Below are 19245 nucleotides of genomic sequence, written 5' to 3' on the forward strand. Positions count from 1 at the left end.
TCAATAGCACACAACCACTTAAGTTCCAAAAACACCAAATAGTCAGAAGAAAAACCTCGAACGCACCAAATACACACATTTTTATAAACACTGAATGTCATTGGCTAATAACTTTCTACCCTCGCTCCGTGGCAGTACAAAATAGACCCGTGCACTATTTCGGGTACACAATGCAATATTCATATTTTCCTACATTAAAATGCAGAAATGGAAGTACTATGTTATTAACTAAGCATCCCGTTAACCAAATCCATAACTATACAACCTGATGGTAACGTTTTAATTCAGATTTTTGATGGATTCTACATTCTGAAAAACAATAAAATACTCGCTTACATGATGGCGTATAAGCCGGAAAGAAAGAGAAAACGTACCCAGCATGCTTTATGAAAACGTCAGTGACACAGTTCTGGTCAGACGCCTGGGTATTGTAGTTTATTCCAATAATGTTCATATTTTTCATATACTTTTCACATAACTTCATAACCTGATTTTGATGGTTTTTACATTTTAGAACTGAAAATCACAACCAGATTTAAATAAAAGTAGCTACTTTTATACATTGTGCTTTGAAATTTGGTCCACTACACTTTTATCGATTTTACCATTTTCATTGGCAGCTGGTAATATACGTTTTTCTTTTACATTTATTAATGCATATTACAAATAAATGTATATATTATTTTTATACAGTGCATTTTTTCTCAAAATTTTACACCCCAAACCCCGCCTGTGAACATGCGCGTAGAGAATCATTGGAACTTCCTTGTTGTCAAAAGACAGAATGGATGCTGTGATTTTAGCTAACGTTAGCTAGCTAAATAACTTCAAAGTAACATAGATACCCAGTTTATTGCAATAATAATTGTAATCTCTCCATTTGTCCAACTCTGCCAGCTTTTAAACCAAGGTACGTGTTTTATCGTATAAAGCTAGCTACTTAACTTTGGATACGATGTTGAGGAAGATGCTTCCATAGATAGAACAATGAGCAAATATTTGATGCTTCAACTAGTTGACTAGCCAACTAGTAGTTAGCCAGCTCATCTTCTAGCTATTTTACATTTCTTTTTCTGCTATTGCAGGTTTTTGCGTTATCGAAATGGGGAAAGGCTGCAAAGTTGTGGTGTGTGGTTTGGCATCTGTAGGAAAAACAGCCATCCTTGAACAGCTGTTGTATGGAAATCACGCTGTTGGTAAGTTAATGACGGTAAACTTGAATTTGGCTGTGCTTGTGAGAGATGAACACTGTGTAAAATGTGTTTGTAGTGTTCAAGAGGAATTAGCATTGTATTGGAAAATGTAGCCTGTAATGTCCAGTTATTTGGAACAAAACAGTGTTCTTCTTTTCTTTCACTATCAACTTTAGCAGATTAAATCTGTAACTAAGTATATGCATGGCTTCATATGACGGTGTATTGAAGACCATGGTCTGGGATGAAGCAGAGAACTGCTAAATACCGTCCAGCATGGTGTGAGCTTGTTGTGGCTTTAGAGCCAATTTATGCTTGATCCGAAAATGTGGTCAGAGGCGCGGTATGGATGATGTGACGCAATTGCGAAGCACCGGAGGCACGCAGAGGCCAAATTGAGGTCCGTACCGCATCGCCATGCGCCTCTCAAATTTTGTAAGAGCCAATTTATGCTTAATCTATAAATGTGGTCTGAGGCGCCATATGGATGGTGTGACACAATTGCGGATCCTCTGGAGGCAAGCAGAGACCAAATTGAGCTCCATATGGCATTGATGTGCTCCTCTCAAATTTCGTAACAATGCTCCATATAACTCTGCATTGACATGATTTGTTGATTGGAGGTGAGGGCGGGAGGTACTGTATAAACAACAGCTCTGCACTGCTCCACGAAGCCAAGATGTATGAATTCCCTGAATTCTACAAAGGCTGTATCATTGTAAATGCTGAACGGCCAATGCAGACGTCGGATTGCTGCTCATTGACTACAGCTCAGCCTTCAACACCACAGTACCCTCCAAGCTCATCATTAAGCTCGGGACCTGGGTCTGAACCCTACCCTGTGCAACTGGGTGCTGGACTTCCTGACGGGCCGCCTCCAGGTGGTGAAGGTAGGCAACAACACCTCCACTACGCTGATCCTCAACACAGGGGCCCCACAAGGGTGCATGCTCAGCCCCCTCCTATACTCCCTGTTCACCCATGACTGCGTGGCCACGAATGCCTCCAACTCAATCATCAAGTTTGCAGACGACACAACAGTAGTAGGCCTGATTACCAACAATGACGAGACAGCCTACAGGGAGGAGGTGAGGGCCCTGGCGGAGTGGTGCCAGGAAAATAACCTCTCCCTCAACGTCAACAAAACGAAGGTGCTAATCGTGGACTTCAGGAGACAGCAGAGGGAGCACTCCCCCATCCACATCGAGAAGGTGAAAAGCTTCAAGTTCCTCGGTGTACACATCACTGACTATCTGAACTGGTCCAACCACACAGACAGTGTGATGAAGAAGGCGCAACAGTGCCTCTTCAAGCTTAGGAGGCTGAAGAAATTTGGCTTGGCCCCTAAGACCCTCACAAAATTTTACAGATGCACCATTGAGAGCATCCTGTTGGGCTGTATCACCACCTGGTACTGCAACTGCACCACCTACAACCACAGGGCTCTCCAGAGGGTGGTGCGGTCTTCCCAACGCATCACTGGGGGCACATTGCCTGCCCTCCAGGACACCTACAGTACTCAATGTCACAGGAAGGCCAAAAAGATCATCAAGGACATCAACCACCCGAGCCACCACCTGTTCACACCGCTATCATCCAGAAGGAGAGGTCAGTACAGGTGCATCAAAGCTGGGACCGAGAGACTGAAAAACAGCTTCTATCTTAAGGCCATCAGGCTGTTGAATAGCCATCACTATCCGGCCTCCACCCAGTACCCTGCCTTGAACATAGTCACTGTCACTAGCCGGCTACCACCCGTTACTGAACCCTGCACCTTAGAGACTGCTGCCCTATAGACATGGAATCACTACTCACTTTAATAATGGAACACTGGTCACTTTAATAATGTTTACATACTGTTTTACTCATTTCATATGTATATACTGTATTCTAGTCAATGCCATCCTATTCAACAATTGCTGTATATATACTATTCTATCCTACGTGTTCTACAGATATACTACATATTCTATCCACATACTGTCCATGTCTATACATTCTGTCATATATACATTTATACACACACACACACACTCCGACATTGCTCGTCCTAATATTTAATATATTTATTAATTCCATTGTTTTGCTTTTAGATTTGTGTGTATTGTTGTGAATTATTAGATATAATAATAATAAATGTCATTTAGCAGACGCTTTTATCCAAAGCGACTTAGTCATGTGGGCATACATTTTTACTTATGAGTGGTCCCGGGGATCGAACCCACTGTCCTGGCGTTACAAGCGCCATGCTCTACCAATTGAGCTACAGAGGACCACATTACTGGACCATATTACTGCACTGTTGGAGCTAGGAAGACAAGCATTTCACTACAACCGCAATAACAGCTGCTAAATATGTGTATGCAACCATTAAGATTTTATTTGGATTGACCATGCAGCGCCTTTAAGAGTTGAATACCCCTGCTATAGAATATAAATACTGTATTTAACCGAGAGTTGAGTGAGCACTGCCTACCTACATTACCTACTAGACTGTTGTGTTGAACACAACCATTGAATGATCCATTGTCTTCTGTCTGTTGCAGGTTCAGAGTCCACTGAGACCCAGGAGGATGTGTATGTGGCATCGGTGGAGACAGATCGTGGCGTGAAGGAACAGTTACGTCTCTATGACACCAGGGGGCTCCACGAGGGCCTGGACCTTCCCAAGCACTACTACTCTGTGGCAGACGGCTTTGTGCTGGTCTACAGTGTGGACAGCCTGGAGTCCTTCAAGAAGGTGGACGTCCTCAAGAAAGAGATAGACAAATCCAGAGACAAGAAAGAGGTACTGGGATTGTGAATGATTGAAACTCGCCCTAAGGGTTAAGTGTGTGTGGTTTAAATAAATAAAAAGTCAAATGAGCCAGGTTTCGTTGAATGTTTTGGCCACAAACAGCTAATCAATTTACATCAGCAGTTGTCACAGTGCTTTTATTCTAACCCGGCCTAGACCCCAAAGAGCAAGTAGAAGCACATTGGCCAGAAAAAAACAACTATAAACCAAAACACAAATCAGAACCTCATACTATCGTTGTTAAGTTTAGTTGGAGTGTCCCTTCTTCCGCCGTCTTCCTCCAGGTGATGGTGATCGTGCTAGGGAACAAGACGGACCTGCGTGAGCGTCGTCAGGTGGAGCAGGAGGCAGCGCAGCAGTGGGCGCGGGGGGAGAAGGTCAAGCTATGGGAGGTCAGCGTCACTGAGAGGAACTCTCTCATCGAACCCTTCACCATGCTCACCAGCCGCCTCACACAGCCTCAGAGCAAGTCTGCCTTCCCTCTTCCAGGACGTAAGAGCAAGGCCACGCCGTCCAACGACATATGAACTGAACTCAACCTCAAGAGCGCCTGTTGGAAGTACTTCAGGGGGGAGATGTTAGAGTAGGATTGACGAGTTAGCCAGCCAACTTCAATTAATATTCTGACTTCATATCGCCATGAAATATGGGCATAGACATAGTAACTGACTCGACATTCCATAGACAACCCATATTAAAATTAAGCTTTTTTTAATGAACTAGCAAATTAAGAGATGTATCTTAATGTTTATCGAAGTTAGCTGGCTAAATGAGTGAGCCTGCTTTGTGGTATCATAGACCTCTCTGGTTTCAGTGTGCCCCATCCTATGGGAGGGCAATAGTAGCCGCTTTACAGCAAGGTCTAGGCCCATCTAATGCGCCTTTTGGAGTGAGGCTTATTGCCTAGTGTATGGCCTACTACCATCTAGTGTATGGCATATTACCAGTTTAATACCTAGTGTATGGACCGGTAGCAATAAAAAAATGGTACTACCTTGATCAGGTCTGTTGCTCATGTCTGTGATTATTAAATGTCTTTCATCAGTTGCACCCCAAATGGTTGATTTTGTTAAAATATTTTTAAAAACCTGTACTTTATTAGCTTTGTAAATTTTTATTTTGTTTAACTAATTTATTTGTCACTTTACTAAACTTAAATTTCTAGTGGGTAGGAATGGGATAAAATGTAGGACATCATTGTGTCTCAATGAAATGTCTGTTGGCTTCTGTGGTGCGTCCAAATAATATCCTTTCTCCTGAAGTGTACACTCGTTCACTACTACAAATCTAAAAGCATTGGATTGGTGGAGGCATGGGCAATTCAGTGAATTGAAGTGAACACATGCACACTTTTGGAGGAAGGAGAGGTAATTGGAACATTGCCTGTGCCCTTCATGTCTTGTGTGTGAGAATAAATGTAATATTTTTTGCTGCTACTTAGTTGGTTTTGTTTGTTGCTGTCCATCTGCACAAGTATTTCAGTTTGAACGCCATTTAACAATAAATGGAGGGACTGTATTCATCAGCAACACACCTAGACATTATGTGCTGTATAGGCTAAAATACCAATGTTTCAGCAATATGTTTTAGCAGATTAAATTATAGATATGCAAGAGAGCTTACACCAACGGCAACTTTATTATCCGTGAAATTGACATGAGATTTGGAATCCTACCAGGAAATCATGCTGTGTGACACACCTTTATACAAGCAGTCCAATTTTGTAAAATTAATATCATTTCAAAGCACAATTAGCAAAAAATGCATCATTTACAGAACGTTAAGGAAACACATAGAAAAGCATTATTACCAAAATCTTCATTATAATATACGGGCCGAGAACTTAAAAAATACCATAAACAATATCAGGAGATTACTTAAATTCCAAGATAAAAATCTTCCCACTCCTGACCCCAACCGTCCCAGAGTCATCTTATAAGGGTGACACCTCCCCCTCTCATGTTGCTCAGGGTTGTAGTCATTAGGGTATGCAACGGGAAACAGAAATTAACGTTTCTTATTGGACAAGTCCAAGTAGTTCCTCCCCGTTTCAGTCCCTAATGAATACGACCCAGTCTTGTGTGTCTATGTGGCGTATCTCTTGGTCCACTGTTTGGCTATCCTGTCGTGCTCTGGTCTGTTGGTTGTGTACTGGGTGGCGATGCTTCCTACCAGAGGGTCAGCTGTGAGGGGTGGAGAATACACAGAGTTATAGATAAGGCATCAACAATAGCTTTGACCTGCCAGCACGCACACACACGGAATTCCACATATGACAATGTTTGAAATTCGACTCCACAATGTACTTCAAATCAACCACTGTAATTAATTAATTCAATCAAACCCGCATTACAGTAGTATGTGGTGTCTTAGGTCTTACCGGGGTTGCAGTCAGTGAGCAGGGAGCAGATGGACAGCAGCACCTTGGAGATGGTAAGGGCGGGGCTCCAGTTATCCTTCAGGATGTCCAGACAGATCACACCCTGACTGTTGATGTTACAGTGGTAGATCCTGGTACGGAATGTCACCTAGGAAACAACAAAGTTTCTCTAGATCAATACTGTTATTGATGTTACAGTGGTAGATCCTGAAAGAAACACAAACAGAATCTGCTCAACAATGCTTGGAGGATGGAAACCCATGTTCAGTCTAATCATGGAAGCCACATTTCTATTCAAGCCATTTTTTGCCTGGTTTGGTTGGTTGGTTTGGTTAAATTGACCATTAACTAGAGGCCCTGCATTTTAATAAAATCCAAGCGCAATCGCTTCCTCCAGCGGTCAACATAGCAATAACAAGTTCCCTTCTCTAGTGAGAAAGTGGTAGCCTACAAAGCTGTGTAATCTCGAGGAATGTTCTATTCATTGTTTGAGTCAGCTGTTTTGATTGGAGTCTTTACCTTGGGTGGTTTGAAGGGGTAGTCTGGTGTGAAGGCGATATCTAGGAAGAAGACTCCTCCCTCATACACAGAGCCTGGTGGTCCCAGGATGGTGGATCTCCACTCATAGATGTTGTCTCCTTTTGGACCCGCACTGCAAGGGCACAAACAGGCAACATAGAGTACATTGCACTGTTTCATGGCATTGGAGACATGAATGGTGAAAGACAAAAATACAGAGTGATGAAGGAATGCAATAATATAGTGCTTTACACTTGGCTTCTCTGTAGAACATACAAACACATTCTATATGATTTATAGAGATTGATGCCTTCTAAAATGGCTGTTATCTCAAACTAATAACTAGCTCACAAAAGTAAAGGTTAACTAACACATTAAAATGCTAATACTTGTGTTTTAGAAAACAGAACAACTTAAATGTAGGCATCTTCATTGTAATAATAATTCCTTATATATAATTCACAGCATTATCGATGTAACTCATAACCAACGTAACCTGCCATGAGTCAGGTCATCGCCTCGTAGTAAAAACAAAACAAAGCTAGAGTGCTATGCAGTTTATTTGCTCAGTGACATAAGACAAGTTGACAGGGGTTGAATGGAGCTCCTGATAGTCCACTGGATTAACACCACCCACCAGTATTGAGTAATGTAAACACAGAAATGATCTACGACACCTAGTCATTACTCATCGTCCAAAATGCACGCTTAACATTCATGCTAACAGAAAAACTAATTAGAAATCAATGTGAAACATAAGTGTTATCACCCCTAAAAAAATACTTCTATGCCAAAAACACAGGACAATCTCTGTATAAAATACAGTACCTAATTCTATGCCAAAAACACAGCACAATCTCTGTATAAAATACAGTACCTAATTCTATGCCAAAAACACAGGATAGTGTCAGTCTAAAATCCAGTTCCTAATTCTATGCCAACAATCTGTATACAGAAGTATTGTATCATTTCACATTAAAACATCCAGCCTGTGTGGTTTCTCTGACAACAGATGTGTGTGATACACAGCAGAGCCACAGAGGAGAGTCTGTTCTCCTCCCCAACAGACAAATGTCACGTAATGTTCCCGGCAGGGGTGATATGCCATGCTGCAGTCAGTGTAGTCTTTCAGTTCAATACGCCACACTGTAATAATCACTGTTGTGTTGTCATTCAGTTCAATAACAGACAGGGGCTTATTTTCTGACCTCAGAGAGACAGGATACAGACAGAGAGAGAGAAAGGGAAGGTGGGGCGAGATCAGTCCACATTTCAGCTGGGAGACTGTTTCTGATGAAGAACCATCAAAATGTCTACACTCAATGCATCAGTGAGGTAAACAAGTGCAATAGCTCATTTTTCTGCTTCTCCAAAACGTTATTGTTTACTTCTGTGATACTGTTTTTTTGCTTGCTTGTTTGTTTATTTGGAATCCTTTTGCCCACAATTGGGGCTAATCGTCCAAGTGTAAATACAAATGGTCATCCCTGTGAGAGTACACAGTACACAGCCTCCTTTGGCCGCCATTCCTTCCAGTTCTCTGCTGCCATTCCTTCCAGTTCTCTGCTGCCATTCCTTCCAGTTCTCTGCTGCCATTCCTTCCAGTTCTCTGCTGCCATTCCTTCCAGTTCTCTGCTGCCATTCCTTCCAGTTCTCTGCTGCCATTCCTTCCAGTTCTCTGCTGCCATTCCTTCCAGTTCTCTGCTGCCATTCCTTCCAGTTCTCTGCTGCCATTCCTTCCAGTTCTCTGCTGCCATTCCTTCCAGTTCTCTGCTGCCAATGACTGGAACGAACTGCAAAAATCTCTGAAGCTGGAGACACTTATCTCCCTCACTAACTTTAAGCGTCAGTTGTCAGAGCAGCTTACCGATCACTGCACCTGTACACAGCCTTTCTGAAATTAGCCCACCCAACTACCTCATCCCTATATTGTTATTTATTTTGCTAATTTGAACCCCAGTATCTCTATTTGCACATCTATCATTCCAGTGTTATATGAAATTGTAACTATTTTGCACTATGGCCTATTTATTGCCTTACTCCATAACTTACTACATTCGCACACACTGTATATATATTTTCTGTTGTATTTTTGACTTTATGTTTTGTTTACCCCATATGTAACTCTGTGTTGTTGTTTTTATCGCACTACTTTGCTTTATCTTGGCCAGGTCGCAGTTGTAAATGAGAACTTGTTCTCAACTGGCTTACCTGGTTAAATAAAGGTGAAAAAAGAAAGAAATAAACAGGCCAGTTGTATCAGGGGCCAGCATAATGAATGCAACTCCTGGCTCCAGTCTGTATCTCAACTCTCACTTGACACCTTGGCTTGCCAGGAATATGTCTAAGTGCAGATACTGTCCTCTTTATGTGTACCGTCTGTCATCACATCATCTCTAACCCACTAGCAGCTGCTGGCACTACCTCTTTTTAATAGCAATAACCAGAAACACAGTGTTAATGTACACTAGGCAGTCATAACAGAAAATATAGCATAATGACACCACTTCAACAGAGCGGCTGAAAGACTATAGAAACACTACCCATTCCTGATAATGGCAATCGCACAGAGATGCAGTATATATATATATATATAAATAATACTATCTATTCTATTTCTGTGGGTAATTGGCCTGTGAGTGAACCTTCTTTTCAGTAATGTAAAGGGAATATTTACTTAGTATTCCAGGAGTAATGGGAATGCGTCAAGGCTGTTTTCTTCATTCACGAAACACTAGCAGTCAGTTTGATGTAATTGATTCACACAGTTTATCGTTGTTATGCTTTATGGTGGGTTTACTTCTTCTCTCTTGTCTTGTTTCCCCAGAGGTGTTCCCTCCCTGGCTGGATATAAACCACATCTCTAATATCCGTTCTGTTCCCACAAGGCCTTCAGGAGACGCATAGAGTAAAACCACCCGGTGATATGAATCAGAATGAATCAGAATAAACTGAAGAGGGGAAACCCATCTGCCTAGCTGCCAGAAACCGTTTGGAAACACTCAATTTAACACTCATTTAATTTTCAGTTTCAAAACGTTTATCTACAGTGTGCTTAACCTTTGTTGAATTGAAATTGGTACTTAATGTAAGTAAAACCAAGTACATGTTACTCTCCAAATCACATAAAAATGTATCCGATGATCTATGCGTACGCACATCGGAGGGTGCCCTCATTGATCGTGTCCCCCCTTATAAATATCTGGGCATCTGGATTGATAAAAAGCTATCTTTCAAAAAGTATGTTGATGAATTAGTTAAGAAATTAAGAATGAAAATGGGCTTAGTTTACAGGAATAGGTCATGCCTTTCATTAAATAGGAGAACACAAATCATTCAGTCGACATTCATACGGTTATAGACTATGAGGATATTGTCTATATGATTATGAATGCAGCTGCCACTGTATTGAAGCCATTGGAAGCAGTTTATCATAACACACTACACTGTATTACGGGCGATAAGTTCAGTACACTGCATTCTGTATCAGAAAGAAGGCAGGCCCTCTTTGAAGTCTCGTAGATCAATGTATTGCACTCTTTTTGTTTATAAAGCCTTCCTGCATAAACTTCCGCCGTACCTTACTTCATTGTTAACTTATAGAAGTACGAGATACCAGACGCGGTCTCAGGGATGGCCATCTATGGAGATCTCTTCAAGCTCCACTGAGTTGGGTAGATCTGCTTTTACTTTTTTTGCACCTTACGTTTGGAATTATCTCCAACGCACTTTAAAATTTGAGGAATTGGTGTCTCCAGGGCAGGGGTATACAGTCGTGGTCAAAAGTTTTGAGAATGACACAAGAATTGGTCTTCACAAAGTTCGCTGCTTCAGTGTTATGATCCTGATCATTTATCGCCCTCCAGGTTCCCTTGGAGAGTTCATCAATGAGCTTGACACCTTGATACGTTCCTTTCCTGAGGATGGCTCACCCTTCACAGTTCTGGGTGACTTTAACCTCCCTACATCTGCCTTTGACTCATTTCTCTCTGCCTCCTTTCCACTCCTTTCCTATTTTGACCTCACCCTCTCACGTCTTCAAGAGAGTGAGAGTTGCACCCTCCTCAAAAAACCTACACTCGATCCCGCCGATGTCAACAACTACAGACCAGTATCCCTTCTTTCTTTTCTCTCCAAAACTCTTGAGCGTGCCGTCTCTAGCCAACTCTCCTGCTATCTCGCTCAGAATTACCTTCTTGATCCAAACCAGTCAGATTTCAAGACTGGTTTCAACTGAGACTGCTCTTCTCTGTGTCACGAAGGCGCTCCGCACTGCTAAAGCTAACCCTCTCTCCTCTGCTCTTATCCTTCTAGACCTATCTGCTGCCTTTGATACTGTGAACCATAGGATCCTCCTCTCCACCTCTCTGAGTTGGGCATCTCTGGCGCTGCTCACTCTTGGATTGCGTCCTACCTGACAGGTCGCTCCTACCAGGTGGCGTGGCGAGAATCTGTCTCCGCACCACATGCTCTCACCACTGGTGTCCCCCAGGGCTCAGTTCTAGGCCCTCTCCTATTCTCTCTATACACCAAGTCACTTGGCTCTGTCATATCCTCACATGGTCTCTCCTATCATTGCTACGCAGACGACACACAATTCATTTTATCCTTTCCCCCTTCTGATAACCAGGTGGCGAATCGCATCTCTGCATGTCTGGCAGACATACAGTGGGGAAAAAAAGTATTTAGTCAGCCACCAATTGTGCAAGTTCTCCCACTTAAAAAGATGAGAGGCCTGTAATCTTCATCATAGGTACACGTCAACTATGACAGACAAATTGAGATTTTTTTTCTCCAGAAAATCACATTGTAGGATTTTTTATGAATTTATTTGCAAATTATGGTGGAAAATAAGTATTTGGTCACCTACAAACAAGCAAGATTTCTGGCTCTCACAGACCTGTAACTTCTTCTTTAAGAGGCTCCTCTGTCCTCCACTTGTTACCTGTATTAATGGCACCTGTTTGAACTTGTTATCAGTATAAAAGACACCTGTCCACAACCTCAAACAGTCACACTCCAAACTCCACTATGGCCAAGACCAAAGAGCTGTCAAAGGACACTGTAGCTCAGCTGATAGAGCACGGCGCTTGTAACGCCAAGGTAGTGGGTTCGATCCCCGGGACCACCCATACACAAAAATGTATGCACGCATGACTAAGTCGCTTTGGATAAAAGCGTCTACTAAATGGCATATTATTATTATTATTATTATTATTAGAAACAAAATTCTAGACCTGCACCAGGCTGGGAAGACTGAATCTGCAATAGGTAAGCAGCTTGGTTTGAAGAAATCAACTGTGGGAGCAATTATTAGGAAATGGAAGACATACAAGACCACTGACAATCTCCCTCAATCTGGGGCTCCACGCAAGATCTCACCCCGTGGGGTCAAAATGATCACAAGAACGGTGAGCAAAAATCCCAGAACCACACGGGGGGACCTAGTGAATGACCTGCAGAGAGCTGGGACCAAAGTAACAAAGCCTACCATCAGTAACACACTACGCCGCCAGGGACTCAAATCCTGCAGTGCCAGACGTGTCCCCCTGCTTAAGCCAGTACATGTCCAGGCCCGTCTGAAGTTTGCTAGAGTGCATTTGGATGATCCAGAAGAGGATTGGGAGAATGTCATATGGTCAGATGAAACCAAAATAGAACTTTTTGGTAAAAACTCAACTCGTCGTGTTTGGAGGACAAAGAATGCTGAGTTGCATCCAAAGAACACCATACCTACTGTGAAGCATGGGGGTGGAAACATCATGCTTTGGGGCTGTTTTTTCTGCAAAGGGACCAGCACGACTGATCCGTATAAAGGAAAGAATGAATGGGGCCATGTATCGTGAGATTTTGAGTGAAAACCTCCTTCCATCAGCAAGGGCATTGAAGATGAAACGTGGCTGGGTCTTTCAGCATGACAATGATCCCAAACACACCGCCCGGGCAACGAAGGAGTGGCTTCGTAAGAAGCATTTCAAGGTCCTGGAGTGGCCTAGCCAGTCTCCAGATCTCAACCCCATAGAAAATATTTGGAGGGAGTTGAAAGTCTGTGTTGCCCAGTGTCACTGCTCTAGAGGAGATCTGCATGGAGGAATGGGCCAAAATACTAGCAACAGTGTGTGAAAACCTTGAAGACTTTTAACCTGTGTCATTGCCAACAAAGGGTATATAACAAAGTATTGAGAAACTTTTGTTATTGACCAAATACTTATTTTCCACCATAATTTGCAAATAAATTCATTAAAAATCCTACAATGTGATTTTCTCGATTTTTTTCCTCATTTTGTCTGTCATAGTTGACGTGTACCTATGATGAAAATTACAGGCCTCTCATCTTTTTAAGTGGGAGAACTTGCACAATTGGTGGCTGACTAAATACTTTTTTCCCCACTGTATCAGTGTGGATGTCGGATCACCACCACAAGCTGAACCTCGGCAAGACGGAGCTGCTCTTCCTCCCGGGGAAGGACTGCCCGCTCCATGATCTCGCCATCACGGTTGACAACTCCATTTTGTCCTCCTCCCAGAGTGCAAAGAACCTTGGCGTGACCCTGGACAACACCCTGTCGTTCTCCACTAACATCAAAGCGGTGACCCGATCCTACAGGTTCATGCTGCAAAGTGGCACAGGTCCTAATCCAGGCACTTGTCATCTCCCATCTGGATTACTGCAACTCGCTGTTGGCTGGGCTCCCTGCCTGTGCCATTAAACCCCTACAACTTATCCAGAACTATGCAGCCCATCTGGTGTTCAACCTTCCCAAGTTCTCTCATGTCACCCGCTCCTCCGCACACTCCACTGGCTTCCAGTTGAAGCTCGCATCTATTACAAAACCATGGTGCTTGCCTACGGAGCTGTGAGGGGAACGGCACCTCCTTACCTTCAGGCTCTGATCAGACCCTACACCCAAAACGAGGGCACTACATTCATCCACCTCTGGCCTGCTAGCCCCCCTACCTCTATGGAAGCACAGTTCCCGCTCAGCCCAGTCAAAGCTATTCGCTGCTCTGGCACCCCAATGGTGGAACAAGCTCCCCCACGACAGCGGAGTTACTGACCAACTTCCGGAGACACTACCTCTTTAAGGAATACCTGGAATAGTATAACAGTAATCCTTCTAACCCCCCCCCCCTCCCTCCCTCCCTCCATAAAAAAAGGGTGGTTGTCCCACTGGCTATCCTAAGTTGAATGCACCAATTTGTAAGTTGCTCAAATGCCTAAAATGTAAATGTTATGAGATATGTTTGTCAGATGTTACTATGGTATACTGAAGTATAATTACAAGCATTCCATAAGTGTCAAAGGCTTTTATTGACAATTACATTAAGTTTATGCAAAGAGTCAATATTTGCAGTGTTGACCCTTCTTTTTCAAGACCTCTGCAATCCGCCCTGGCATGCTGTCAATTAACTTCTGGGCTTGGAGTTTGTCAGAATTTGTGGGGTTTTGTTTGTCCATGCGCCTCTTGAGGATCGACCACAAGTTCTCAATGAGATTAAGGTCTGGGGAGTTTCCTGGCCATGGACCCAAAATGTTAATGTTTTGTTCCCCGAGCCACTTAGTTATCACTTTTGCCTTATGGCAAGGTGCTCCATCATGCTGGAAAAGGCATTGGTCGTCACCAAACTGTTATTGGATGGTTGGGAGAAGTTGCTCTCGGAGGATGTGTTGGTACCATTCTTTATTCATGGCTGTGTTCTTAGGCAAAATTGTGAGTGAGCCCACTCCCTTGGCTGAGAAGCAACCCCACACATGAATGGTCTCAGGATGCTTTACTGTTGGCATGACACAGGACTGATGGTAGCGCTCACCTTGTCTTCTCCGGACAAGGTGTTTCCGGATGCCTCAAACAATCGGAAAGGGGATTCATCAGAGAAAATGACTTTACCCCAGTCCTCAGCAGTCCAATCCCTGTACCTTTTGCAGAATATCAGTCAGTCTGTCCATTATGTTTTTCCTGGAGAGAAGTGGCTTCTTTGCTGCCCTTCTTGACACCAGGCCATCCTCCAAAAGTCTTGGCCTCACTATGCGTGCAGATGCACTCGCACCTGCCTGCTGCCATTCCTGAGCAAGCTCTGCACTGGTGGTGCCCCGATCCCGCAGCTGAATCAACTTTAGGAGACGGTCCTGGCGCTTGCTGGACTTTCTTGGGCGCCCTGACGCCTTCTTCACAACAATTGAACCTCTCTCCTTGAAGTTCTTGATGATCCGATAAATAGTTGATTTAGGTGCAATCTTACTAGCAGCAATATCCTTGCCTGTGAAGCCCTTTTTGTGCAAAGCAATGATGACGGCACGTGTTTCCTTGCAGGTAACCATGGTTAACAGATGAAGAACAATGATTTCAAGCACCACCCTCCTTTTAAAGCTTCCAGTCTGTTATTCTAATTCAATCAGCATGACAGAGTGATCTCCAGCCTTGTCCTCGTCAACACTCTCACCTGTGTTAACGAGAGAATCACTGACATGATGTCAGCTGGTCCTTTTGTGGCAGGGCTAAAATGCAGTGGAAATGGGATTAAGTTCATTTTCATGGCAAAGAGGGACTTTGCATTGAATTGCAATTCATCTGATCACTCTTCATGACATTCTGGAGTATATGCAAATTGCCATCATCAAAACTGAGGAGCAGACTATGTGAAAATTTGTATTTGTGTCATTCTCAAAACTTTTGACCACGACTGTACAACCGGGGGTCTGCAGAGGTACTGTAGGGAGTTGGCGAAAAATATATATATATATACACACTGAACAAAAATATAAACGCTACATGTAACGTGTTAGTCCCATGTTTCATGAGCTGAAGTAAAAGATTCTAGAAATGTTCCATACACACAAAAAGCTTATTTCACTCAAATTTTGTTCACGTGTATATGGATGTGTAGTTTACAGGTTTTTTTTTAAATCGCTTTGGTACTATTTTCTCAAGTATGTGGTAGAATTTCACAACTCATCGTACAAAACTAAAAACAGATCATCAAAAGGCTGTTTCTTCCAAACTTTAAGCACGTTTCAATTGACTAAGTACAACACACAAAATCACACAGTAACTTTTTCACCAAACCTAATTAGTGTTTCATCTAGAAATACCTTTCATATAAAGGTATTGCCTTTCACAAAGCAATGCTCACAATACTTTTCATATGATTCTCTTCTCATTTGTTTAAATACATTTGACCATCACTTAATCCAACTGCGCTTAATGATTAATCACTTAACCGTTTTTTATACCTATAGATTTGAAAGAATTTGAGAACTACAGAAATAACGTTTTTTTTTTTTTACTACAGACTGTAAAGTATAAATTAAATGACATGTATGAATCATGATACTTGTTACTGCTAATTGATTTCACATAGTGGTAACCACAATTGGTCACCATATAAAAGGGTGTGTGAACACTTGCAATTTCTTTCAACATGGAGCAGGATAGACAGCAAGGGAGAGGAAGATATGAAAGCGCTCGTGGACATGGGCCCCGTCAAAGAGGTGGGCATGGGCCCCCTCAAAGAGGTGGGCATCAGAGAGAGGGAGGCAGATGGCAGGGATCTGTTCTGTCTAATGAAGTCCGGGCCATCGTCGTCGACCATGTGGTAAACAGAGGCCTTACCATGGACGAGGCTGCCAGATTTGTTCACCCCAATCTGAAAAGATCAACTGTCAATTTGATCATAAGAACATTTCGCCAAGAAAGCCGGTAAGTCTGCAGGATATGCACTATGCTTTACCATTACATTTACAGTAAATGACATATTGTAATGCACGTAAATTCACAAAACATTACAGTATTCTTACAGTTTGATCTAATGACAGCATACTCTGTTCTACCCTCAGAATTGACAGAAGACCCCATGGTGGTGGCCGTGTGCTGACCAACCAGCAGGAGTGGGCAGTGGTGGAAATGGTGAGGGCCAGGAATGACATACGGCTGTCCGAAATAAAGCAGGCCATTGAGGAGAACGATGACACCTTTGCCAATGTGGCATCCATCAGCCTACCAACAATCGCCCGCCTTTTGAAGAGGCACCAGGAATCTATGAAACACATTTACCTGGTGCCTTTTGAGAGAAACATCAACCAGGTTAAACAACTGCGGACCGAGTATGTTCAGGTACAGCACGATATACTGTATTACTGTTACTATTTGATGCACATGCTACTTCACAATATCATATTTGAACTATACTATAAAAATAACTAACCAAAATATATTTTTAGAGGGTGATGGTGCTTAATGCTGCTGTGAACCATCACAAGTATATCTTTGTGGGCGGAACTTCATCGGCCAGCGGGCGACCGTCCAAGTGCCTGGACAATGTGGGGGAAACATCTCCATGTGCGCAGCTATCTCTAAAGATGGTGTGGTAGGACGTAGGCCATTACTTGGATCCTACCACGCTGCACACCTCATTGTGTTTCTCAATGAAATTGAACAGGCCTGTCAAGGGGAAGGGGTCACATATGTCATTGTGTGGGACAATGTCAGGTTCCACCATGCAGAGGTGGTTCAGGCATGGTTTCGGGCCCATCCCTGATTTGTGACCCTATACCTGCCCCCATACTCTCCTTTCCTCAACCCTATTGAGGTTCTTTTTTCAGCATGGAGGTGGAAGATGTACGATCGCCATCCCCATGAGGGTGCCACCCTCCTTCTGGCCATGGATGAGGCATGTGACGACATTAATGCAGATCAATGTCAAGCTTGGATTCGCCATGCCAAAAGGCTTTTCCCGCAGTGCATGAACAATGAGGACATTCACTGTGATGTGGATGGGAATTTATGGCCAAATGCTCAAGACAGGCTTGATGCAAATGAATGCGTGCTAAATGTTATGTTTTATTTTCATTCATTTAATTCCTTGCATTTGATTAGACAGTACACCTATGTTGCAATTATATCAGAAAAAGTAAATATTTTTTGCATGAATGATTGTAGAGGATGTCTTCATTGATCACACCTTTGATTACACATTGGATAGATATTATGGAAATTATAGATTTTCTGTCTATTTTGTTGGGTAAGGTAAGTGTATTGCCTAAGTGAAAACTGTGTAATGTACTCTAATTTACAGTACTGTAGCATATTACTTTCAGCACTTCTAAGAGAGATTTGAAACACGTATCTTGCAATGCCACAGATGTCTCAAGTTTTGAAGGAGCGTGCAATTGGTATGCTGACTGCAGGAATGTCCACCAGAGCTGTTGCCAGAGAATTTAATGTTAATTTCTCTACCATAAGCCTCCTCCAATGTTGTTTTAGAGAATTTGGCAGGACGTCCAACCGGCCTCACAACCCCAGACCACGTCTGCTGATGTCAGCGTTGTGAACGAGTGCCACATGGTGGCAGTGGGATTATGGTATGGGCAGGCATACACTACAGACAACGAACACAATTGCATTTTGTCGATTAAAGTTTTAATGGCAATTGTCGTGCCTTTCATCCGCCACCATAACCTCATGTGACATGGCCCCATGTCACAATGATCTGTACACAATTCCTGGAAGCTGAAAATGTCCCAGTTCTTCCATGGCCTGCATACTCACCAGACATGTCACCCATTGGGCATGTTTGGGATGCTCTGTATCAACATGTATGACAGCGTGTTCCAGTTCCCGCCAATATCCAGCAACTTCGCACAGCCATTGAAGAGGAGCGGGACAACATTCCACAGGCTACAATGAACAGCCACGCCCCTACTTTTTTTTTTTAAGGTGTCTGTGACCAACAGACGCATATCTGTATTCCCAGTCATGTGAAATCCATAGATTAGGGCCTAATGAATTAATTTAAAGAGACTGATTTCCTTATATGAACTGTAACTCAGTCAAATCTCTGAAATTGTTGCGTTTATATTTTTGTTCAGTATAGTACCGAAGCGATAAAAATAAAACTGATGTGTATATTGTATTTTGATGTGTTGTGCTAAACAGGGCTCTTCTGGAAAAGAGACATCTAAAAATATAACAAGAGGCAACAGTTTCCCAACGGACCCATGAACACAGCAAGCAAAACAGCCTCCATTATCCCAACACTGGGTCCAACTCCAATGATCATGACTACCGAACAAACACAAACTCCTTTCAGAAATACCAGCTCAGACGTACAGTAGGTAGCAGCAGTACTTTGGGTTTTTAGAGCTAGCTAACAACGCAGCATGGGCTAGACATTTCCTCCCCAGGGGAGAGTCCTTTTTATAGATATGCAAAGCTTTACAGAGACCTTGGCAGCAATCAAACACACCTTACGGCAGCCATCACAGTCACACATACAACAGCTCCAACACTGGAACAGTAACACACTATTTTGGGTTAAGATAAGGAGAAAAAAAATCCTTGGCTCTCAATCTCTCCCTC

At 42.9% G+C, this 19245-nt stretch overlaps 2 protein-coding genes across 2 annotated transcripts in view; one reads left to right on the forward strand and one right to left on the reverse strand.

Moving 5' to 3' along the window:
- The first annotated feature begins 762 nt into the window (after positions 1-762).
- Positions 763-5437, forward strand: LOC121572899 (NF-kappa-B inhibitor-interacting Ras-like protein 1). The gene is made up of 4 exons (XM_041884935.1): positions 763-910; positions 1086-1196; positions 3740-3981; positions 4275-5437. Exons 2-4 carry the CDS (start codon positions 1103-1105, stop codon positions 4515-4517), a joined length of 579 nt encoding a protein of 192 aa, XP_041740869.1. The 5' UTR covers positions 763-910; positions 1086-1102; the 3' UTR covers positions 4518-5437.
- A 172-nt stretch (positions 5438-5609) lies between these two features.
- Positions 5610-19245, reverse strand: part of LOC121571923 (ubiquitin-conjugating enzyme E2 E2-like) — a 65534-nt gene continuing 51898 nt past the window's right edge. The window contains exon 7 of the mRNA XM_041883721.2: positions 5610-6079. Coding sequence (XP_041739655.1) covers positions 6076-6079 — 4 coding nt within the window. The 3' untranslated portion in view covers positions 5610-6075. The remainder of the gene's footprint in view (positions 6080-19245) is intronic.

Source organism: Coregonus clupeaformis, chromosome 8 (genome assembly GCF_020615455.1).
Source record: "Coregonus clupeaformis isolate EN_2021a chromosome 8, ASM2061545v1, whole genome shotgun sequence".
NCBI lineage: Eukaryota > Metazoa > Chordata > Actinopteri > Salmoniformes > Salmonidae > Coregonus > Coregonus clupeaformis.